Below are 25027 nucleotides of genomic sequence, written 5' to 3'. Positions count from 1 at the left end.
GCCAGGGTTTACATTATAATATACTATTTCAAAAACATAGTTTTTAACCCAATCCACAAAGTGAAATGTGGTGTTCGTACGTCAACAGGGAATTATTTTTAAAAGATTATATTTCAACACGTGTTTCGGTTGCCTCAATTCCTTTAGGGGTAATTTCGTGTTGGAAATTCAAATGATGTATGGCTTACAACTTCAGGTTGGGAAATTATACAGGAAAAGTTTCAGCATCATTCTGTGTCATTACTCATGTATATTACATCAAATGATTTATTGAGTGATTTACATGAATTTCCATTTATCCATTTATAATGCGTTTAACTTTCTCTTCTTGAGTATATAGTCAAGTTAACACACTATCCATCTTCTAGCTTGATCGATAGCGTGTTGGCTTGCTTATAGCCAACACATTACACCTTTTCATGAGCATGGAGGACCCAGGCAGGGGGAACTGAAGCGGCCCAGCCCTCGTTGGGTGCTTTACCTTGAGGCTGAACTGGTACATGGGGTTGATCTTGTTCAGGTCGTTCATGATGAAGTAAAGCAAGGAGGCCCGCACGGCCACGGGGCGGTAGTGCTCCCTCGCCTCGTTGATCTTCACCTCGTTCACCTTGGCCTCCAGGACCTAGGAAGGAGGGGGACGCGAGGGACATTTATCTACAGAGCAGGGAAACCTTCAAACAAAGGCTGTTCACAGTGCGCCACACTGCACAGAGTACCAGGAGAGGAGGGGATGGAGAGGAGGGGAAGAGAGGTGACAACATAAGTGAAGAGAAGAGAAAGAGATGAAAGAATGCAAGGAGAGAAGATGAAGGGGCGGGGGGAAATGACAGGAGAATAGAGGAGAGGAGAGAAAAGGAGAGGAGAGGAGAGGCGAAAACAAGAGGACAAATATACAGTATATAGAAAGGGTTGAAGAGGATGGAAGGAGGGGAGAGGATGTAAAACATAAAGAGAAAAGTGTATAAGGAAAGAGCAGGGGAGAAGAGAAGGAAACAGAGTAGAATAAATAGAAGAGGGGAGGCAACAACCAAAAAAAGCATGGAAAGGGTAAGCAGATCTGGGAACAAAAGACAACTTGATAAAGGAGGAGCAGGAGGGGGAGAAGGGTATCAAGTCAATAATGTCTGTAGTTACAGAAACAGACGAGACTTGCTTCGAAACAAATAGAAAAACGAGGACCATTCGCAACACCCAAATAAGCTCGCAGGTGACATCTCCCTCTCTGTCTCTCTCCCTCCCTCTCACCTTCATCTCTATCTCTGCGGCCGTGTGCTTCGTGGTCTCCAGCTTCTCCACCAGCACGTTGTCCCCCAGGAAGTTGCTCTCAGCGGCAGACAGCCGGCTCAGCAGCTCATCCTCCAACAGCTTCAGCTCAATCTTAAACAGGTTCTGCTGCTTGGTCAACTCACTCTGCAGGGTCAGCCACACGCACACGCACGCACACGCACATGCACACGCACACACACACACACACACACACACACACACACACACACAAATGAATGCATGCACAGTCAAAGTAAACTGTAGCCAATGCTTATAAGACAATAGTTGAGCGTTAAAAGTATGTTGCAAGCAAACGTCCGTCCTTTCTTGTGAATGCTATTTTCAGTCATCATCATACATTTTTATATTTATCATTACATAGGAAACAACATTGTATAATGTCAGGATAGGTGGATGTGAGTTGAAGGCAGACTTAAGTTGGCCAGCTCAGCAGCCTATAGACTTTGAGAAAGCGACATTGGCTCCATAACATGTATAGCCGTGAATCAAGGTCCTTGAATGGCTGCTATTTACGTTTTAAATGTATCACCCAACAGACACATCTTGCCCAATCCTCCATTCCCTCTCTGTCTCCTTCTCTTCTCCCTTTTTCCCTCTGCTCTTCCTATTTGATACTTATCCTCTTTACTCGTTCTTTTCCTTTTTCTCCCCTTGTTAGGATTTTGGGTTTTAGTGTTTTGTTTTCCATTCCACGGTTTGATATTAAGCTTTGGGATCCTATGGGTTGGGTTTTAGGTTTGGTTTTAGATTCTAGACAGAGTTTGACATCAGGGATTGGGTTCCCTATTGGTTTGGTTTTAGGTTTTAGACAGAGTTTGATATCAGGGGTTGGGTTTCCTTTCATTTTTTTATTAATAGTTTTTTTTCCGTTTCAGTTCCCCCCAGAATTGTGGCTTGCATGATGTTGCTGTGTCCAAGGAACCAACTAAATCAAAGATCTGTACGCTCACACAACCAAGAACCCCAGCCTTCCCCCTGCTCCTCTGGCCCACCTTGAGGTGCTCCAGGTCCGGCCGCTCCTGGTTGACCACCTGGGCGAGGAGCTGGTCCTCCAGGCCGTCCCGGGTCACGGTGAAGTTGATGAGGGTGGTCTGGGCCTGGATCTCCGGCTTGTAGTGGGGGTTGGCCAGCTTGGTGTGGAGGATCAGCTTGAAGCTCGGGTGGAAGAAGCACTCCTTGTCTCCCACTTTAATACAGCTGCATGAGAGGGGGTGGGAGAGGGTGAGAGAGGGAGACATGGAAAGGAAAGAGACCATTATTCTCCACTGTAATTCCTAAATGGTTCCTAAATTATTTTTAGACTGCTTTTACAGATAATGCTAGTGTGTCTGGAGGGGCGTGTTTGTTTATTCATGTGTACGTTACCTTCCCTTCTTGATTGTGTGCCGTCCCAGCAGGGGGTCTATGACAGGGTCAATGGTCTCCTCAAGGTTCTCAATGAGGACCGTCTCCCCGGTGACCACCGCCTGCTCTATCACATCCACGTAGCTGTGGGAAACGGATGGATGAAATCCAAATACAAGGCTACAAGAGAAATCAAAACTTAATGCGCTGTAAACATGATCCTCGTTGTTGCTGTGAGGCTGCAGTTTACCTTTTCTCCAGCAGGTGTCACAAGAGTGCAGGTTTACTACAAGGCTAATGAGGAAATCTATAGCAGACTAAACTATTACTCATTGGAAGCAATTGCAATTGGAACAAGATATATAATATAATCATGCAAAAACTAAAGCGTTGCATAAAAATATATATTTCAATTGAGGTACTTATTCCAAGTGAGGATGGGGTGGACCAGAATAAAATTATTCATAGAGAAAGATTCCCTGGATGGATAGACTCGTGGATGGGCACAGTTTATTATTGACAAACGTTCAGATGGAGCTTGAATGGAGAAAATAGCTGCAGTGGAAAAGTAAGGATCAAATGCAATCAAGTGGTGTGGACTTAAAGGTGACGAGCAGCAAGGGATGAGCCGGTGGCAAGGACTTTCACTTTACATTTGCCGGTTTGGTGAGGTCAAAGGAAGGTTAACAACAGTCCACTCACCCCTTCTGGCCCAGGCTGACCACCTTCAGGCTGTTGCCATAGCGACTCTTGATCCATTTGATGCCCTGCAGCTGTGGGTCTATGAGTAGGGGCCAACGCTCGCCTTGAGGGACACACACACACACACACACACACACACACACACACACAGACAAAAATAAATACACGCATACAAAAATATACACATGCACACACACAGAGCCATACATTGTATCTGTAGGATATTCTTTTCTGATTTTGCTCCCCTTTTCAGTAATGTATAACTTCTTTGTTATACACAATTAACACTTATAGGCCTGTCTTAGATGGATTATGAAGTTTATGATGACCTATGAAAATGTTACATGCAGAAATATCTAACTCGTAATGGGGAATAATTTTGGGGGGTGAAACATCAGGAATATCAGTTAACTGACGAGCTAGACTCTCACTGACAGTTGGTGAGGATGGTGGCATTCTGCGTGGACATCTTGTCTCCGGGCAGACCTTCGTTGTTCCACTGGGCCACGGTGGCATCATCAGTCAGCATGGAGACCGGATCCAGGTCCGCATTCATGGGGATGAGCACCTGACATGGAAGAAGATCAGCAGTAAATAAGTACTTTCAACAAGTAGAGGACCAAGACGGAGCCTTGAGGCACACCAGTTTTCCCCTTTGACCTCAACCAAAAGACTCTAGGTTTTTAGTCAGGTATTTATATTCCTACATCTACTTAAAGCAGATTCTAGATAGACTAGGTTCCTGAAATGTGGTTCCACATTTCCGGATTCAGGATAGCTTGGTGCAGAGACCTTCTGAGTGCGGAGAAAGGGCATCCAGAGGTTGTCCAGGAGCTCTCTCCTGTACTTCTTGGAGAAGGAGCCGGCGTAGGAGATGAAGGCAGCCGTCAGCAGGACGTCCCCGCAGAGCGTGGCCTCCTGCTCATGATACTGAGCAACAGAGTGGGCCCAGCGCACATTCTCGCTCTGGGAGCACCATCACCATCACGGATAGAAATAACAATGGACACAGTTGGTTTAGTTTTCCTGACAAAACTTCTCAGATATCGTTTCAAGAATTACTTAAGTTCCATTTTCCTTCTACTTACTCCTTCTTACTTTGCCCATTAAAAACTACAGAAATGTTGCCAACTTGAGGTGTTCATAAATTATGAAGACTTTGAGATGACCCAGGGAGACACACTGATCTCAGGCTTACCTCCAGCCCTTTGACCAGCCGGTTGGCCAGTTCTATGGTCTTGTTGGTGCGGTTGACCTCCTCCTGACAGCGCAGCTTCTCCGAGGTGGCGGTCTCAAAAGCAGATGTCAGCGTCTCCAGGCTAGCGTCCAGCTCCTGGCACAGTGTGGGAAGGGGAAGGTTGTGTTGAACCGGCACCGTCTAACTTTTATACTGCAATAAATTCTACTGCTATTTACTTAATTCAAAAAGTAAGTAGAAGGTTTCTCAAGATTCAAAAGAGCTCATTCACGGTGTTGGATTAACAAAGCTGTTAATGTACAAAGCTGTGAAAATGAAATGGTTATGATTTTAGCAACAACTCAAACCACTATAGGCTGTGGATGGTAAAACTTAGATAGTGTGGATTTAAGTGGACAAAAATCTTTTCATGACTGCTAAATTATATACAACTGCACAGAGAGATGAAGGAAGAAAAGAAAAAATAATAATTAGTAATAAATAAAGATAGTATCATACAGAGGACATTAGGACATGAATAAAGCTCACGGTCAGTTTCTTCCTGAGTGTTTCTAGTTTCTCAGCAGCCTCGACCAGATCAGCGTTGGCCTGAGACAGACACAACCTCTTCACCTCCACCTCGCAGAAGACCTGAACACAAAAAGAACGCACACACAAACGAATGGAAACACAAACAAACGCACCCACAGGCAGAGTATTTTTGTTAAAGGATTCTAAATGAACCGTGACGTGATGAAAGTATTCTTTTAATGTTGATCTTTAATGCATCACGGTGTATTGTGTGTAAATACCATAAATCTGTCCACTTACATACATCTGTCCAAGGCAGCAATCGAAGAAAAGGGGCAATAATTAACATGAACACAGTACTCTTTGTTGGAAATTTTCTGAAATAACATGTATAGCGTAATGTGTTGATGTTTGCACATGTTGATGAGTGTTTGTGTGTGTGGGCGGTACCTCGTGGAAGCGGACGATGTTGATGACCCAGGAGCAGAGGCCGGCGGCGGCAGAGGACTTGAGCCTGACGAAGTCGGGGTTGAACTCGGGGTCCTTGAGGTACTCGTCCCTCACACACCTCACCGTGGCCTCGGGGATGTGCTCCTTATCAAAGTTCACCAGCGCCTGCAGGAAATCGTCCACCTGGAAATAACAACACATCAAACATCTCTGTATAGTAGGATCAATTTCTATATTTTTTCAAAATGTTTTTTAATATACATATTAAAATAAGAGGGCATTCTTTTATGAATTATTTGATGAGATTATAAAATAATATAAAACGTAATCTTATATATCTTTTGATTTAAAATGTTATATTACTTTCTTGTTATTTTTCTCATATATTTTGTACAATATTATCATCAAAAAAATGTAGCAATAGTTGACGATGAAATTAAACAAGGGTCACATAGTGTCCATTTTGTGCACACACCACAATATAACGACTATAATGAACACATGGAAATCAATACTGAATACCAATAATCGAAGAAAGTGTCTGTGTGTATGTGTATGTGTATGTGCATGTGTGTCTGTGTCTGTGTGTGTGTGTGTGTGTATGTGTGTGTTTGTGTGTGTGTGTGTGTGTGTGTGTGTGTGTGTGTGTGTGTGTGTTTGCATAGGTGTGTCATACCTGTCCTCCCAATAAAGGAAATTCAGTCATAAAGTGCAGAAGTGTCTTTGCATTAATTGAAAATGTAAAAAGCCAGCTTTCTCATAATTGCAGGATTCGATTTCTTTTTTTATATCATCATTTTTCAACAAGTTCAGAGTGTCTTAAAATACTTTTATTAGAGTGGGAATCCAACCCCTACCTTGGCAGTGTAGCAGTTTCCCCTGACATGAACGCCATTTTAGGTGAGTGTCTTCAATAAGGAAGGCCGACCTTCGCTCTTGCAGTGTTGGCCCCCTTGACCCCGGGGCCCCTGGCCCCATCTCCCCCTCACCTTGCTCATCACCACCTTGGAGGCCTTCCAGCTGCGGTCCTTAGGGATTCGTCCGGGCGGCGCCATCAGAACCAGCACCGCCGCCGATACGTTGGTCACGATGACGGGGGGGTTCGGGAACGTCCTCAGCTCTGTCAGGTTCAGCTGGGGGGCGAGGAACACACACACACACGGACGCACAGATGCACACACAGACACAGACAAACACACACACACGCACACACGCACACACACACACACCCACACACACACGCACACACACACACACACACACACACACACACACACACACACACATACACACACACACACACACACACACACACACACACACACACACGTGACATAATGTTTTTTATATATATACATAAGGGTTGTTTAGCAGACATTTATATAAGAGCCCGAGAACGATTAGGGCATACAATCAAGTGTACAGATAAGTGCTGATCGACCCACTTGTTAAAAATTCACTTCACAGTGTGCAGAGTGGCATATATCTCATATATGAAAAAAAATTGAACGTTACATATATTATATATAATGTGCAGAATATACATATCATAATTCAAGATATAATGCATAACGTTTTTGAAGAATGGCATTTGAATCCACCGGTCCAACGTGCGGCCCCCTGCCTGTGCGGCCGACCGTCACGGTGGAGGGGTGTGTGTGTGGGTCTGTGGCGGCCCACAGCTCACCCTGTTGAGCGTGTTGAGGGCTGCATTAGCGGCCTGCAGGGCGGGCTCCGCCTTGGCCAGGTCCTCCTCCGTCTCCCGCTGCTGCTTGGTCACCTCCGCCTGGATGGCCGCCACCTTCAGCGGCCCAAGGTCGCAGCGCGGACACGTTAGGGGGCGGGGCTGCGTGCGTCATGGCTTTGACCTCATTTGACTTGATTTTGCTGTTATTTTCTGTATTTGTTGTGTATTAGTAATAATGTCTGACTTTTTCTTTATACAAAAACATTGAACATTTGGTATCAAAGGGATTTAGAGTATCATGTTATAAATTCTTGACATTATAATCATATGCTTTTTGGTAATGCTTTGCTACGCTGATATGCTGTTTATTAGCTGAATGTGATTTAATTATTTGCTGAACGATCAAAGGGTTATGAAATGATACAGCTCCTTGAGGAATACAGTAATTCAATGTTAATGAGACTTCTATTTACAGTATCTCTCTCTCTCTCTCTCTCTCTCTCTCTCTGTCTCTCTCTGTCTCTCCCTCTCCCTCTCTCTGTCTCTCTCTCTGTCTCTGTCTCTCTCTCTGTCTCTCCCTCTCTCTCTCTCTCTCTGTCTCTCCCTCTCCCTCTCTCTGTTTCTCTCTCTGTCTCTGTCTCTATCTCTCTCTCTCTCTCTCTCTCTCTCTCACCCTTTGTTCCTCCTCGTCGGCTACAGCCCTCTCCAGGTTGAGCTTGTCTGTCTGCTGTCCTATCTTAGAGATGAGGGCCTCTGTGTCTGTGTTCCTGTGCCACAGCTCCACCTCCTGAACGGCTAGCTTGGCCTTCAGGTCCTCCACCTGGAGGGACAGGAGGCAGAGGATTTAAACCAAGACAATGATTTAAGACAAATACAATCTAAATTCAATAAAGAATTACAACAAAATCAGAAAAATCATTTTAATGCTATTTTAAAATTGACATTTTTAATACTAATACTTCCTCTCTGTTATTAATATTCAAATATAAACTAGACTAATAGAAATAGAAACTACAAATTGGGTCCAGCCATCCTAGACTGATACAGTATTAGCCTGCAGTAATATGCAGGTTCAGCCGGCTGTTCTCCAGCCATCCTGCTCTGATACAGTGTTAGTCTGTCCTGGGCGGCCATAGTCTGCAGCTTCAGCAGGCCTTTCTTCTGCCATCCAACTCTGATACAGTGTTAGTCTGATACAATGTTACTCTGATAAAGTGTTAGTCTGATACAATGTTACTCTGATACAGTGTTACTCTGATACAGTGTTAGTCTGATACAGTGTTACTCTGATACAGTATTAGCCCGATACAGTGTTAGTCTGATTCAGTGTTAGTCTGATATAGTGTTAGTCTGATACAGTGTTAGTCTGATACAGTATTAGTCTGATACAGTGTCAGTCTGATACAGTCTTTGTCTAATACAGTATTAGTCTGATACAGTGTCAGTCTGATTCAGTGTTAGTCTGATATAGTGTTAGTCTGATACAGTATTAGCCCGATACAGTGTCAGTCTGATACAGTATTTGTCTGATACAGTGTCAGTCTGATACAGTGTTAGTCTGATACAGTGTCAGTCTGATACAGTGTTAGGGCCTTATTTTAACGATCTGAAATGCAAGTGAGAAGCGCCAGGCGCAAGTAGCTTTGTGGGCGGTTCTATGGCGATGTCGCTAGTTTACCGGGGCAAAAATGACTCTTGCGTCAGGCGCAAATCTAAAAAGGGTTGGTCTGAAGTAGCCTAATTACCCATAGGTGTGGTTTGGGCGTAACGTCCAATAAACCAATGAGAGTGCCAGCTCCCATCCCATTTAAGAGCCATGAGCGCATTTTGAATCTGACGAGTTGATTTTTTGACAGCGCGTCTGCAGTCTCCGATGAGACAGATGCACATGAATTTTCACCCCGCAGTAATTCATTCTTTTTAACACTTACTCGCGGTAAAACAATGTTTTCTCACGATTAATTACTCATCAATCCTAAAAGTTATGGGCATGTACACGATGTCTGTCTCAAGAAAATAAGTGTTTGCTGTACGGTGTTTGCAGATGCATTGATTTAAAAGTACAGCTTATTACCGCTGTATCAGCTGTTCTTTGCCAAATAATTTACCAAGAATGTGTGGCTAGGTAGATGAGAGAAGCAAAGTGTATGCGCGAGGTGCACAAGCAACATTATGCATGCACCCTTAAAATAGCATCTGAACAACGCGCCACTGACTTTAAACCAGGTATTTCCTGGTTTGTGGCGCAAGTGATTTCTGAAACTGCAAAATAGCACCAGGGTACATTTGCGCCAGAACACGCCTCCTCCTTCGCCGAACCGCCCCTTGGGGCGCAAGATCATTCCCTAATTTACCGACGGGTGGCGCTGGAGGGAAAAGAACACTCTGTGCCAGTTGCAAACTAGCAACGATAGATGCACCAGTGATTAAGTCAATTGCGCCGGATGCAAGATAGGGCCCTTAGTCTTATACAGTGTCAGTCTGATACAGTGTTAGTCTGATACAGTCTTTGTCTGATACACTATCAGACTGATACTGTGTTAGTCTGAGACAGTATCAGACTGATACAGTGTTAGTCTGATACACTGTCAGTCTGATACAGTGTTAGTCTGATACAGTCTTTGTCTGATACAGTATTAGTCTGATACAGTGTTAGTCTGACCTGGGCGGCAGTGGTCTGCAGCTTCAGCAGGCCATTCTCCAGCCGCTCCATCTTCTGGGTGAGCTCTGTCCGCTTGGTACCCAGCACGTGGCTGTAAAGCTTGATGAACTCCAGGAAGCTCTTGGGCGTGGTGTAGTTGAAGTGCTTCTCGTTCTGCTGGTATTTCACACTCACCTGAGAGATATGAACCAAAACTGATTTATACCGATGATAAGGGACGCCAAGTTTCTATACTGTCAATATGATGACTTCTTATTAGTATAAGTACGAATGGTTATCTTACCTCGTTGACACTGGTATGGGCGAAGGAGATGAACTCGCTGATAGAGGCTCGGACATCGGGCTGACACACAAACACATGGTACTTACACATCTGGTACAAGATTTACTCCATACAAATAGTATAAAAAATACTGCAGTATGTGCAGTATAGGAGGGACATTAAAGGGTGTTGGACTCCAGGCCAAAAGGTACTGCGTTTGATGCCCAATCCCTACAGCATTCCCTCAATCCTACATTAACAATGTCAAATAACATTTTCATTTAGACAAAAGCACAAAGTGAAAAAATAAAATAGAATATTGAATAGCAATGTGTGGAAGGGGCTGGGTGTAGAAGACAGGATATGGAGTGCAGAGTCACCTCTAGTGCAGGTATCTTCTCAATGAAGCTGGAGCTGACAGACTGAAGGGCCAGCTGGGGCCAGGAGTGAAACCAGTCGATGGCGGTGCAGTTGACCAGCGCCGGGAACTTCCGTGCCCGGGTCCGCAGTGTGAAGCCCACCGGAGAGAAACACAGGACCACCTTCCCGATGGAGAGGGGAGTGACGGATGGAAGAGGAAGAAGGTACATTACGTCATGGTGCATTGGAGTAAGACAATAGTTTAAGTGGAAGAACGGTTATGACCACTGGTGTAGTCCAGGGTATACGCGGGTATACGGCGTATACCCACTTATTTTTCAGTCAGCATTGCGTATACCCACTTCTAAATCCCCCCAGATGCGCACCATTCAGTAGTATCTGCAAGCCAAATCGCCCACTTTTTTCTTAGGATGGTGAAGCCATGACCCAAGCTACTCTGTCTCTTATTGGCTAATACTCGCTGCCTTTACTGATTAGATTGGTTAACTGTAGGCATGACGACAAATGAGCCAATCGGAGGGATAGTGGGGCTGCTTAAGTCCATTTTTGAGCCGAATCGTTCACTTCATGGTACAAGCACCAAATTTGGTACAAATGATGTCCAGGACATACCTTCTAATAAAAGTACGTTGCCCAGCTGAAAATCCAAGAGGGCCGCCAGTTTTCAAGATGGCCGCCTCGTCAAACGCCAAAAAAAGGTTTTCGAGGTAGAACTTGAATTAACAGAAGAATGTTAATGATCCAAGCATCAAAATGAATGTATTATGACTGGAATAACTCGATGGTGTCAATTGAATTCCAATATGGCCACCAATTTTCAAGATAATGGCTATTAAATGACTAAAAAGTAGCGTTTTCGCGTTTTTTCTTCAATTTTCTGCAATGATCTTAAGTGAAAATCAGCAGAATTCTGAGGGATGTGTTTTTTGTGTGAATCATTTGTGAAAATGTGTCCAAACTTTTGACTGTCACTCACCACACACACACACACACACACACACACACACACACACACACGCACACACACACACATACAGCAACACAAGCGTTCTTTACTGAAATAAAAGTACTAATTTAGCAATATAAATGATAATTCATTAAAATTCTGTGGTCAACATTTATTGGTTAGTAATTTTTTATAAGAGTGATGTCAAAGCACAACCAGGGCACACTGGTGACATCACTGCTGTGAGACTCAGCATGGGGTTCAGTGTCAGCTTGTAGTGTACTAACTGTAGTTGTAGTTTACTAACTGTTGTAGTGGTGTACTCACTGTAGTTGTAGTATACTTTAGTGTCCCAAATGCTATCTAATAAGCCCCTGTATAGACTCAACTAGAAGTTTAGTTAGTTGTAGTATTGTAGTTAGATAGCCGCACCTGAATTGACAGGATATGCCAGCGCGGGATAGCCGAGCCAAGGGTAACGGGGCTTTAGTTACCTGGATGGTGTACAGATCGCACGGGATTTATGGCACTGGATGAACGATCGGGCTAGGTGTAGGGAACCAGATACTTGAACCTAGTTGCATCCCATATTCCAATGTGCTATGATATTTTGTATGTTTGGGTGGTAAAAGGATAATCCCTCGACCTTCAACTGTATAAGATGTCTGCCGATAATCCATTGAGTCGTGCTACTAAAACTGACTGGAGCAAGTGTTGCCTCTGTCAGACAGATACAAAAGCAGCGTTGAAGTCTCCCCCTACCCGTTATGAGTGTAGTTCTGACGGCTATTCCATGATAGCCAAAAACATACCTCTATTTCAGGCAATCAACCTGTTGCCCATCAGGTTAGACACATCCAGATTGGATGATGGAGGTGGCATTGAGGATACATTGAGGCGAAACGGTGCAATGTATCACCAAAATTGTCGCAAAATGTTTAGCAACTACAAACTCAAGCGTGCCACTAAAAGAGCAGCTGAAACTCAAAATGATCCTGGTGAAGGACATCAAAAAATTCGAAGGGCTAGCACTGAAGTACAGCAGTGTTTCTTATGCGAAAAGATGGAACCAACATCAGAGATGCGACAAGCCATGACCATGCAGCTGAATGAGAGGCTCAATGAATGTGCTCGTAACCTTAATGACGGAAAGCTTCTGGCATTATTGAGTGGCGGAGATGTGGTGGCCCTAGAACTTAAATACCACTGGTCTTGCTTAACGGACCTGTATCACAGAGAGAGGGCACACATTAAAGCGGAAAAACAAGAAAAAATCCAGTCGTCTCAAGAAAAGGAAGCCTTTCATTTGGTGTTCTCTGAACTTCTGACCTATGTCATTGAGGCAAAAAAAACAAACAGTGATGGGCCTTCTGTGTTCCGACTTGCTGAATTGGTTAGTCTTTACAGGGAGAGACTTAAGCAGTTTGGGACAGACCTACCTGATGTGAATGCGACCCGACTGAAAGAAAGGCTTTTGGCAGAGATACCTGGACTTGTAGCCTACAAGAAAGGGCGAGATATACTTCTGGCATTTGAAAAAGATGTTGGTCCAGTCTTGTCAGAAGCGTCATCCGATGCTGATGCCATTATTCTCGCCAAAGCTGCCCAGATATTGCGCAGGCACATGGTGAATCACAAGTCTAAGTTTGAGGGCAATCTCTATGAGAGTTCAGTGCACGATTCCTTTTCTCCAGCTCTACTTCAGTTTGTCTGTATGATTGAACATGGGGCAGATATAAAATCTCAGCTGAAATTTGGAGCGACTACAAATGATCTGGCAATGGCTCAGCTCCTTCAATACAACTGCTTTGCCAAGTGCAAAGAAGGTGCTGCCACACAAAGGCATTCCAGAGGCAGGGAAACCCCATTTCCGGTCTATATAGGGGTGTCTATTTATGCTAAGACCAGAAAGAGACACCTTGTGGAAATGCTGCATGACCATGGTCTTAGTATTCCATATAATCGAGTACTTGACATATCAGCTCAGTTGGGAGATGCAGTTGTAAACAGATACATTGAAGAAGGTCTGGTTTGTCCCCCCAAACTAAGAAAAGGCCTCTTCTGCACAAGTGCAATGGATAACATCGATCAAAATCCTTCATCTACAACTGCGACTTCATCATTTCATGGAACCAGCATCTCCATCTTCCAACATACATCATCAGAAAATCAAGGCGAAGTTCGAGAACCAATTCTTATTAAGAACAGCAGTGTAAAGAAAGTCCCGGAACTTCCTGATTCCTATACAAATGTCCACCCTGCTTTCTTCACAAAAAAGAAGCCATCTCCTCCAAAGGGCAATGTCACATATGCAACTCTGCCAACTCTCCTCCTGACAAATGAATATGAATGGCTGCAGAAGGTTAGCCTAACACAAGATGTAGATGATGAGGTTAACATCACTTGGTCAGCTCACCATGCAGAGAAGAAGCGAGGTCTTGCATTTGATGTGAGCATTACCTCACTCTTCCCCCTTCTTCGCGATGAGGCCCATTCTATTGCCACAGTGAGGCATACCATGAACAAAGTCAGGGATGCTATTGCACACCTCAACCCTGGTCAGGTCCCTGTGATAACTGCAGACCAGCCTATTTATTCTATTGCCAAACAAGTCCAGTGGCACTGGCCTGACCTGTATGGTGAGGACAAATTTGTTGTAATGTTTGGCGGTCTCCACATAGAGATGGCTGCATTCAGATCACTTGGGACCCTGCTTCAGAGTAGTGGGTGGACAGGTGCTCTTGTGGAGGCTGGGGTGGCCTCTTCAGGAACAGCTGACTCCTTTCTTTCTGCCTCAAGTGTCACAAGAACACGCCACATGCACCAAGTTACAGCATGCTGTCTGTACATGCTCCGAAAGGAAGCATATGAGTACCATTGTGCAGAACAGAATGATCGAGCGCTGAATTTCAATGACTGGTGTGAGAAGTGCAGGAAGGAGAGTCCTCAGTTTCAATTCTGGGAGCTTGTGTTGTCAATGGAATTGGTGATCTTCTCGCTGGTCAGGTCTTTCAGAGAGGCTAACTTCAACTTGTATTGTCAAGCACTGTCTGCTCTAATCCCCTTCTTCTTTGCAAACAACAATGTGAACTATGCTCGATGGCTCCCCATTCACCTCAGAGACATGGTTTCTTTGGAGCAAACTCACCCTCAGATTTTCAATGAATTTCAGCTGGGAAAGTTTGTGGTCCACAAGACTCACAGGGAGTTCTCAGGCATAGCCATTGACCAAGCTCACGAGCAGGCTAATGCAGTTGTTAAAGGTGATGGTGGTGCCATTGGAGTTACTGAGGATCCATCTGCACTGAGGCGGTGGATGGTGTCTGGACCAGAAGTTAACCAGTTAGTCAACCAGTATGAGTTGGCATCTGAGGTCAATGAAGCAACTGAAGATATCAGGCATCATGAGCAGACTCGTCAGTCTCAGAAGTCCTTCACTGACAAGGTCCAGAGGTTGTTTGCTGTGATGAAGGATCTGGGTAATCCTTTTCAGGAAGAGTCCAAAGATCTGCTCACATTGGACACAAAAAACATTGCACATCCCAGTGCTGCTGAGCTTGTAAGAACTCACTTTGAGAAAGGTCAAGTTGCCTTCAGAGATTTTTTCAATGCTCTGGGTGATGAGACTTCCTTCTATAGGCCGATTAAAAAGAACAAAGTTGACTTATTTTGCCAAGAAGCAGCTTCAGCTTGCAGTGACATGAAGAAGCAGGTAGTCAAAGATGACTGTCGCCTGTTCTCACAGCTCTTTATATCCTGCCAATCACGAGAGTGTGACCTGCTTGAGTTCTTTAAGCATGAGAATCAGTCTTTCCCTGCAGCACTGAGCGACACAGGGAAACTCTACTACGGCCAGAAGTCTCAGCTTGCAAACATTTTGGAAGCTACCATTTCTCCTCCTGACAAACAACCAGAATGTGGTGCTATTATCATTGATGGTTCCTCTCTTGTGTATTCATTGTCTCCAAAGACATCAAAGACCTTTGAGGAATATGCTGTCCAAGATGTAGTTCCAAAGATCCAGGCATACTCATCAAAGTATGAGCGAACAGACATAATTTTTGATGTCTACTGGACTTCAAGCCTGAAGGCTGAAACAAGGTCAAACAGAGGTAAGGGAGGTCGACGTAGAGTGACCGACAAAACCAAACTACCGCCCAACTGGAAAAGCTTCTTGCGAGACAATGAAAACAAGACTGAACTCTTTGGGTTCCTAGCAGAGAAGATAGTGACCTTGTGTCCTGACAATGTCGTAGTTGTGACCAAAGGAGAGCAGGCTCTTTCAAACAAACCCATCAGCCTTGAAGGTTTAAGTCCTTGCAACCACGAAGAAGCTGACTCCAGAATCTTCACACATGCTCTTCATGCAGCCAAGCAACAGATAAAGTCTGTGTTGATTAAGGCATGCGACACAGATATTCTTGTGGTTGCAGTCAATGTTTTTGCGACTCTTCAGGATGCAGGCTTGGAAAAGATCTGGATAGAATTTGGCCAGGGTCAGTCCATTAGGTGGTTGCCAATTCATGATATGGTGGTGAATCTTGGCCCAGAGAAATCCAGTGGCATGCTGTTCTTCCATGCCTTCACTGGTTGCGATGTTGTGTCAGCTTTCCGTGGTAAAAGCAAGAAAAGTGCATGGCAAGCATGGGAGGTTTGCCCTGAAGTTAGTCCTGTCTTCAAAAAGCTCAGCCAATACCCACCTATCATAGAAGATGCAGACCTCAACATCCTTGAGAAGTTTGTCATCACCATGTATGACAAGCAAAGTACTACATGCAAGGTTGATGAGGCAAGACTGGACTTGTTTGCTCGGAAGCAAAGGTCTTATGATGCCATTCCACCAATAAGCGCATCCCTCGTTCAGCATGTGAAACGGTCTGCTTTCCAAGCTGCCTGCATATGGGGCCAAGCAACAGTGTGCAAAATGCAAACTGAAAGTCCTGCCAACTGGGGCTGGCAAAAAGATGGTCAGATCTGGCAAGTTCTCTGGACAACCCTTCCACCCATTGCTCAGACTTGTGAGCAGTTGACAAAATGTGGCTGCAAGACTGAATGCCAAGGACGATGCAAATGCTATCGCTTCGGCCTGAAGTGCACACAGTTGTGTGCCTGTGCATGTGAGGGCTAAGAAAATAGAACAACCAAGTTTAAGTTGAATGTTTGAGTTGGATATTTGTATTATTATTTTTTAAGTTATGTTGATTCAAGTTCTGGATCGTAAAACATGCAGCCTATGCTTTGACACCTTTTCTGTGTTTTTATACCGTTATCTAAAAATTAAAAAAAAAAAAATAAAAAAAAAATAGCCTATACAAAAAAAAAAAAAAAAAATGGGGGAGACAAAGACAGCCTCTACGTGGCCTCCCCTACAATTAGCTTACAGGTCCAAAAGCTTTAAGTGAAACTAATGTCTTTGTTTGTGAGTGTTTTTTTCATTTAATTCGCATTGTATCATCATAATATTCAATAATTTTGATTTTCTAAATGCAGAGTTGTATTTCTCATGTGCAAAAACACATATTTCAATGTATAAACCATCAGAATAGGACTATTCAATCAAAATATAGTTCAAACGCTGTTTCAAACCACTTTGAATGGCGGCCATCTTGAAAAATGGTGACCACTTTGTTTGTTCAAGTGGGCAACGTACTTTTATGAGATAGCAGGTCCAAAAGCACTTGTGTACCAAATTTGGCGCTTGTACCACAAAGTGAACGATTTTTCATTAATGTGCTCCACTAGGAGAGAAGGGCGGGTCATGCCGAGGTAAATATTGCGAAAGACAAATTTACTTTTACAAGTTTACTTTAAATGATTTACTATAATAATCCGGTAAGATGAAGCGAGCTATCCAAACAAAAATTTCATTTGACAATTTCAACCGTCCTCGCGAATCAATATCAGCCAGCAGTTCAGCTAATGTTAGCGATGCTACACCGGTACAGTTAACGTCGACGCCCGCTCTGCCCTCCACCCCCGTCGGAGAGGATGCTGTCAGAGAAGGAGATGCTGCCTCTCCGCCCACAGCCAAAGATGCCGGTACAACTTCGGATGAAGACGTCAACTACTGCTTATTATTAGTATTGCTGGACCTTATAAATGATGTTAATAACATATCAGAGCTCGACAGTCACGGATATAGCTACAGCTACTTCATGTGTAAGTTACATGAAGACAGCATCCATGTCACCTCCAGGGCTCCATAGTAATTGACTGTTTGGGGGGGGGGAAATAATAAATAAAACGAAAGGGATTATGCAACTTTACTCTTTCGAATGGGTTGTGGTCATTGTTTCCCTTGTTACATTTATAGCCTGTTATTCAATCACTTTAGTTATTTTATAACCTGTAATTCAATCACTTTTGTTGTTTTTCTGTAGACATTAATAATGACTGGCAAGACTTGTGGACTGCCAAACAAAAATAAGTACAAGAACCCCTGGTTGGGATCCAAAAACAAAAAAATGGGTACGTTTAGGTAGATTGCTAGTTTGGGTAACTTCTGAAACAGTGGACACAGAGAAATATTATGTGTGTGTGTGTGTGTGTGTGTGTGTGTGTGTGTGTGTGTGTGTGTGTGTGTGTGTGTGTGTGTGTGTGTCCTTGGATGTATGTGGAAGAAATGGACCATGCACACATACAGCTGTGGATAAAATACTTCAAGTTATCTCAGGACACTTTTCAAATAGAGAAGGTCTAGACCGAACTCCTTCTAACATTTACAGAGACCCAACAGTACCACCATGAGCAAGCACTTGGCGACAGGGGCAAGGAAAAACTGCCTTTTAAGAGGCAGAAACCTAGGACAGATCCTTCGGCTCTAGGTGGGTGGGTGGGAGAGAGAGAGAGAGAGAGAGAGAGAGACAGTTGCACAGCAACGACACTAGCAACAACTACACTAATAGTAGATGATGACGATGACAACAGCAGCGATGGGGGACAAAAAGCAGTGACAATCGTAACTGTAGTAATACATTTTTGTACTGTCTGTATGTATTTTTGCATTGTTTGTTTATGCTTCACAAGATGTCTGGTCTGTAGAAGTGTGAACTCCATTGGGATCAACAAGGAGCAAGGTGTATCACTCTCAAGAGAATGGATGAACTTTGAAATTCAAGTGTCTGGCCAGGGAAGTAGAACAACAAGTCTGTCTGCCTTGAGAAATAAGGTGAGGAAACATGCATTGTCCAAGGCCCACACTCAGGCAGTGAACGTGGCAGAGCAACAGGACAAAGCTGCCATTGAGAATGCAATGGAGGCTATGACTGAGTCCTACATGAAGGAAACTGAAGCCGTGTTTCGAACACCCTACCATATTGCCAAAAAAACCCGACCCTTCACTGACCATGAGAGCCTCATCGAGCTGCAGGAACTGAATGGTCTAAAAATGGGCACAATACTTCTTTCACGTTACAGTGCAACACAAATAATGCAACATGTTGCCAGTGAGATGCAGAGCAAAATCGTCAGTAACATTATGGCATCATCCAGTAAGTTGGCTGTCCTAATTGACGAGGCATCTTCTTTAAGTCACAAAGCTGTCATGACAGTTTCAATTAAAGCATAAATTCAAGAAGAAAGCCCTGAGTTCATGTTCATTGAACTTGTTGAACTGGAAAATCAGAGAGCAGATGGCATAGAACAGGCGTTACTCACCTGTTTAACTAATGCTGGCTTTACAGAAGAGTGGCTACATGAAAACTGGGTAACATTTGTATCTGATGGAGCCAGTGTCATGTTAGGAAAGAAGTCAGGAGTAGCAACCAGGCTGACCTCGAGATTCCCAAAGCTTTTTGTATGCCACTGTATGAACCATAGACTTGAACTCGCTGTGTCAGATGCAGTTGATGAGGTAAACTCTGTCAATCACTTCAAAACTTTTATCCAGAAGCTATATTCTCTGTATAGTACGTCAAACAAAAATGAGCGTGAACTCATTTTTGAGTCATATTCAGATCTGAAGTACTCTATTTAAATAAATGTTCAAAAAATTACTGAAACACCATGTTTGCCTCATCTATATTTTACATTCATGCAGGCTGCCTGTGTGACCAGTAATGCCTACAAACTGCTCCTGATCAAGTCATATTAATTTTATAATAGTGGCACACTCTGGCCCATGCTATGTGTTGCAAATCAGCTGTTCAAAGACACAGTTTACAAAAGAAATTACTGACTTGCCAAGTGAGAGAATAGGTGTCATTCCAGGAATAAGGAATAGTTCACTCAAAATGCATAGTTGTCTCTCACTAGTCTGTGGGCCAGTATTGGTTTAGTAATTTCATAATCCTTCCTCCCTGAGATCAAGCAGCAGAAATTATGTGACAATGAGCAAATACTACTGACGGATTTTTGGGTAAACTAAATAGAGTAGTCTCACATGTCACTGTTTCTAAAACAGGGCATTTTTCTGGGCTGCGTTAAAAAAGGGCAAAAATTTAGAGTATACCCACTTCTCCGGGGACCACTACACCACTGGTTATGACGGAACATTCATTGTGACAATTTCTGTCCCTCTGCTGTGATCTGGCTGTCTTGATGGTTAGCCAAATGGCAGAAGGGAGGCAGGCCGTCAGGTAATTTTGTTCATGGGTTAATTTGGCAATCCTTGTTTCAAGGATTCTTACTGACACACTGTTTTAATTGCATTCCCTACACACGGTACACGGACCCATGTTATTTGCTATTTCCGTTCGCTTAGAATTATCCATTTTGACCTAGACCTCACCATGTGAACTCCTCGTACCGGTGTGTGACAGAACACATTCACGACGAGGGAGAGCGGAACCTGACCTTGAGCTGGCGCCGTATCCTCTCGATGAAGAAGCTCCAGCAGTTGTCTCTGGTGTCCAGCAGGCCCAACCCTCGTAGCTCCATGCGGATTGACGTCACTATCATGTCCACGTCCTCGTCACTGAACAGGTCAGGGATGTCCCCTGCGGAACAAGAGAGGAAATGTGAGTTGTTTCACTAAAAGGATCACGCAGACCCATTGCTTCTCTGAAGATGCTGGCTAATTGCGGTCATGTTGTCTTACCATCATGCCCATTAAACCAAATTCTTTTGTCGCCATTAAATCTCTTACAATAAATAATGGTTCATAAAAGGGACAGAAAGGAACAAAAAAAAGATGTATTTTTTATTGAACCCATTTGCACTGAATAAGTATTACACTGAATAAATATTAAGATACATGTTATTAAGGTGCAGGTAGGTGTCAGGCATCTTGCTCAAGAATACCCAGGTAGGTTAGGTAGGTTTCAAACATTGGGGATTAAACCCATGACCTTTACGTCTGGATGTTAACACCCGCCTAACCAGGTCTCTGGGCTCTGTAATTACATCCCACGGCTTTTCCTATCACTGCTATGCTGACGACACTCAGCTATTTCTCTCCTTTCCCTCATCTGACAAAGCCCTGATTGCAACACGCATATCTGAATGTCTGGCAGAAGTCAGCACCTGGACAACTGCCCATCACCTGAGGCTTAACCTCAACAAGACTGAGCTCCTCCTAATACCAGGGAAAGATTGCCCGTACATGGACTTACTGGTCACTGTTGAGAACATCACTGTATCTCCTTCTCCAACTGCCAAAAACCTTGGTGTAGTGTTGGACAATCAGTTGTGCTGCACCGCAAACATCACTGCGGTGGCCCGGTCCTGCAGATTTGCACTTTACAACATCCGCAGGATCCGGCCCTTCCTCACAAGGGAAGCAGCTTAGCTTCTAGTCCAATCACTGGTCATCTCCCGCCTCGACAACTGCAACTCGCTCCTGGCTGGACTCCCTGCCTCTGCGATTAAACCCTTGCAGCGCATCCAGAATGCGGCAGCGCGCCTCGTGTTCAACCTACCAAAGTTCTCACATGTAACCCCCCTCTTCCGAGACCTCCACTGGCTCCCTGTAATAGCTCGCATCAGATTCAAGATGATGGTACTGGCATACAAGGCAGTCGATGGAACTGCCCCTGCCTACCTCCAAGCATTAGTAAAGCCACACACCCCAGCTCGATCCCTCCACTCAACTACCTCAGCTGGACGTCTGGTACCGCCATCGCTAAGAGCAAGCAAAGGTCGATCAGCAAAATCACAAATATCTCTGTTTTGGGACCTCAGTGGTGGAACGAGCTCCCTACCGATGTCAGGACCGCAGAGTCGCTCACCAGCTTCCGCAAAAGACTCAAAACTCACCTGTTCAGAGTTCATCTCGACTCTGCATAGAAACCAATGCACAGCTACCATTGAATGTTGTACGTCCTGGCTCTTGTACATTGCACTTATTCAAGGTACTTAATTGTGTAGCATCTACAGTAGCTGCTATCGCTGCTTTACACGGGGAATGGGTTAGCCTAGCGATTGTAATACTTGCACTTGGTTCTATGAACGTCTTTACTGTACCGACAGCGATATATTGTTTCACTTCTTATGACAAATGTACTTATTGTAACAATTGCACTTATTGTAAGTCGCTTTGGATAAAAGCGTCTGCTAAATGCCCTAAATGTAAATGTAAATGTAAATGTAACCACATACTATCCAGCCCCAAATAATAACTTTTCCATACACAGAGATGGATGCAACAAAGGATGAGCACTCATTGTGGTGGGCCACTTATTTGCATAACCTGAGTTACAATAGCTTTCATTAATCCTAGTGCAACACCTACTCTGAAAGATTATTCTACTATTTTAAGAACAACAGCAGAACATGTCTTATGTCAGTAAGGTCCTTGCTAATTAATGTGCACCAATGGCTTGACCTTAACAGTGGCCCTCAACAGTCAACTTCAGAAAGAGCTGGATTCACAACTATTACTATAATGATGCCGTTGTCTCCCATTGATGGCAGATAATTAAGCAGTCCTTCCGTTCTGAATAAGAACTTTAATTGGGTGCCGACCTCCTGAACCCACCCTCCACTGCTGGCGGCTAATGAAAACACACTTGTTGTCACACATAGAAGCTTGATGACAACGTTTGACCTCACACAAACAGGTGAATGATATCATAGCCATTGAGAAACCAAAGGAGACTCCTGAAATAGCAACCAGGAAACAGACAGGACTAATGAGATGATGTGACAGCCGTGGGGGTGTTACGCATCAGATGCTGCTGTATAGTCGAACCCGAGGCCAGCATGTCGTTGATGAGAACCAGGAAGCGTTCGTCAGGGATCTGGGCGTCGGTGTGGAGGAACACGGTCCCAATGTTCTTCACCCCCACCTTGATGTACAGTGCCGCAATGTCGCTCTGGAGGACGTCCCAAACACACACGAGATGGACCATTACAAAAATGGTGGTAATATATATATATATATATTCATGTGCAAAGCTGTTCTGACCCTTCAATTTTTTTTTCATAATCAATGAAATTTGTTCCATAATTGTCTGTGACTTGTATGATATTCAGACTGCCTGACTGTGAATCTTAAAAAGCATGATACAAATCAGATAGATAACTTTGAATCCATTTATTCATTGTTAATCTTTTTATTATTAAAAAGATTACCCTTTCGTCCAACTTCCAAAAACCCTCCACTATTACAGCACAGTGTGTGTGTAAGTGCGTCTATGAGTGTGTCCTAGGGATGGGCACGGTTACTTGAGTAGGCCTATTCGATTATTCGAAATGACGTGGGTATTCGACTGTAGCTGTAGTGGATTTTTTAAATTTTTTGCCTAAAGTTAATTAAATATATTTATTAGCTATTTTAATAACATATTGTTCATTAAACATGTATACTAATGCCATTCAATACTTGGAATACTTGGCTATACCGGCAAACCTCAGTTTCAGCTACTTATACTTATTCTACTTATACTTTTTGCTGTTGTACTTCAGTTACTTGAATCTATTCAGTTTGTGCCTTAAATTTACTTTAATCTATTTTCAGTTTGTGCCTTAAGTATGCAATACTGTTCATTCATACTCTTGTCAAAAATGATGGTTTCGATTCAACTCGATTCCATTCAGCACACTGATTTCGAGTGTTTTTTTTCTTCTAAAATGCTCAGTAAATTGAACAAATTGGATTTGATTTCCTTATATATTTGACTAATAGATGGAAAATGAATGCATTTGTTTAGTGAAGGCCAGATCACAGAAGCCCTTCAGGCTTCATTATGAGTGCGCTACACTTTTTCTTTTTCCCGTAGTTCGGTTAACCGGTTGCTCAAAATTTTTTTAATCGAATATTCGAATATTGATATGCCTTCAAATGCCCATCCCTAGTGTGTGTGTGTGTGTCTGCACACATGCGTCTGCGTGTCTTGCTGTATGCGTGCCCTTGTGTGTGTGTGTGGGGATTATGGGGATTTTTCACTCATAGAAATATACATACATGTGTTTGTGTGTGTGGGTGTGTGCGTGCGGTCACCCTGAGGTCGTTGATGCCGTAGCCCTTGCGCAGGGTGATCTGGGACACCTCCAACAGGCTGAGGAAGGCGGCCAGCCGACAGAGGCTCTGCTTGCCGCTGCCCCCGACGCCCACCAGCAGGGCATTGCCGTGGGGAGCCTCCAGGATGCGACTGATGCGACACCTGCGACAAGTGACAGGTCACGCACCGGCGAGCTCAACCTCGCTCGCAACCACGGAGCTGGAATGATGAAAGGGGGAGGCTCCGTCGCTGCCAAAACAATCTCTATAGCCTTTGGCATGTTCACAGAGGTTCTTGAGAGTTTGGGTTCTGTTTCATGAGAGCAGACTTCTCTCTCCCTTACAGGCTTGTGGCAGGATCTGGGGAGCATCTTTAATCAAAACCTGCTCACGCATTTCTTGGAAAGAAGCACCTCAGAAATGCAGAGGCAGCTGCTTTATTCACTGCGGGTTAGAAAAACACATCCCCAAGAAATGTATTTTAGAGAAAACTAAAAACTAACAGTTTCTTCGTCTGGGGGTTTCTGTCATAGTAACGTTGAGTTGTTTTTTTTGTCTCAGACTTTTGGGAAATTTAGGAGTGGAAGTATGGCTTCATGAGATTATTTGATTATTAATTTATGGAATTATCCAAACGTGTTCATGTGTGTGTACTTATGTCTGCATGCATATGTGTCTGTGTGTGTGTGTATGTGTGTGTGTGTGTGTGTTTGTGTGTGTGTGTGTGTGTCTTACACATGCTGGATGGCCTCCTCAAACAGCACCAGGTTCATGACGGCGTGCAGCTCATTGTAGTGCTCCAGGGCATCATACAGAGTCTTCTGTAGCTTCTCCCAGTCAGAGGCCTAACACACACACACACAAACACACACACACACACACACAAACACATACACATCGCAAACGCACACACAAACACACACACACACACACACACACACACACACACACAAACACACAAACACACACACATGCAAACACGCACACAGGCACACAGGCTCACACACACAGTCATACACACGCACAAATGCAAACACGCAACCACACACACTCAAAAGCATGTGCGCACACACACACACACACACACACACACACACACACACGTGGGCACACATTAAACACACTCATTAAACAGTTCTTCCCTGTGTAAAGGGCAAGGAAATCCTTTTAATTTCCACTCCTTTATTCATCTCCTCTATCCACTGTCAGATGTGGTAGC

General features: G+C 43.9%; 1 protein-coding gene across 1 annotated transcript in view; it reads right to left on the bottom strand.

The window, feature by feature from the left end:
• The window catches only part of dnah9l (dynein, axonemal, heavy polypeptide 9 like), a gene marked incomplete at both ends in the record, with an annotated part of 68563 nt that overhangs the window by 8785 nt on the left and 34751 nt on the right, over positions 1-25027 (bottom strand). The window contains 20 exons of the mRNA XM_079751531.1: positions 482-622; positions 1246-1410; positions 2280-2484; positions 2653-2775; positions 3334-3436; positions 3769-3901; positions 4126-4299; positions 4532-4666; positions 5060-5161; positions 5492-5674; positions 6481-6624; positions 7179-7292; positions 7852-7998; positions 9841-10014; positions 10124-10183; positions 10483-10644; positions 20223-20365; positions 22558-22681; positions 23809-23971; positions 24544-24653. Coding sequence (XP_079607657.1) covers positions 482-622; positions 1246-1410; positions 2280-2484; positions 2653-2775; positions 3334-3436; positions 3769-3901; positions 4126-4299; positions 4532-4666; positions 5060-5161; positions 5492-5674; positions 6481-6624; positions 7179-7292; positions 7852-7998; positions 9841-10014; positions 10124-10183; positions 10483-10644; positions 20223-20365; positions 22558-22681; positions 23809-23971; positions 24544-24653 — 2805 coding nt within the window. The remainder of the gene's footprint in view (positions 1-481; positions 623-1245; positions 1411-2279; positions 2485-2652; positions 2776-3333; positions 3437-3768; positions 3902-4125; positions 4300-4531; positions 4667-5059; positions 5162-5491; positions 5675-6480; positions 6625-7178; positions 7293-7851; positions 7999-9840; positions 10015-10123; positions 10184-10482; positions 10645-20222; positions 20366-22557; positions 22682-23808; positions 23972-24543; positions 24654-25027) is intronic.

This window comes from Pollachius pollachius (genome assembly GCF_949987615.1).
Source record: "Pollachius pollachius genome assembly, chromosome: 14".
Classification (NCBI taxonomy): Eukaryota; Metazoa; Chordata; class Actinopteri; order Gadiformes; family Gadidae; genus Pollachius; species Pollachius pollachius.
The sequence above is the reverse complement of the archived record's forward strand: the minus strand, read 5'-3'. Positions and strand labels throughout refer to the sequence as shown.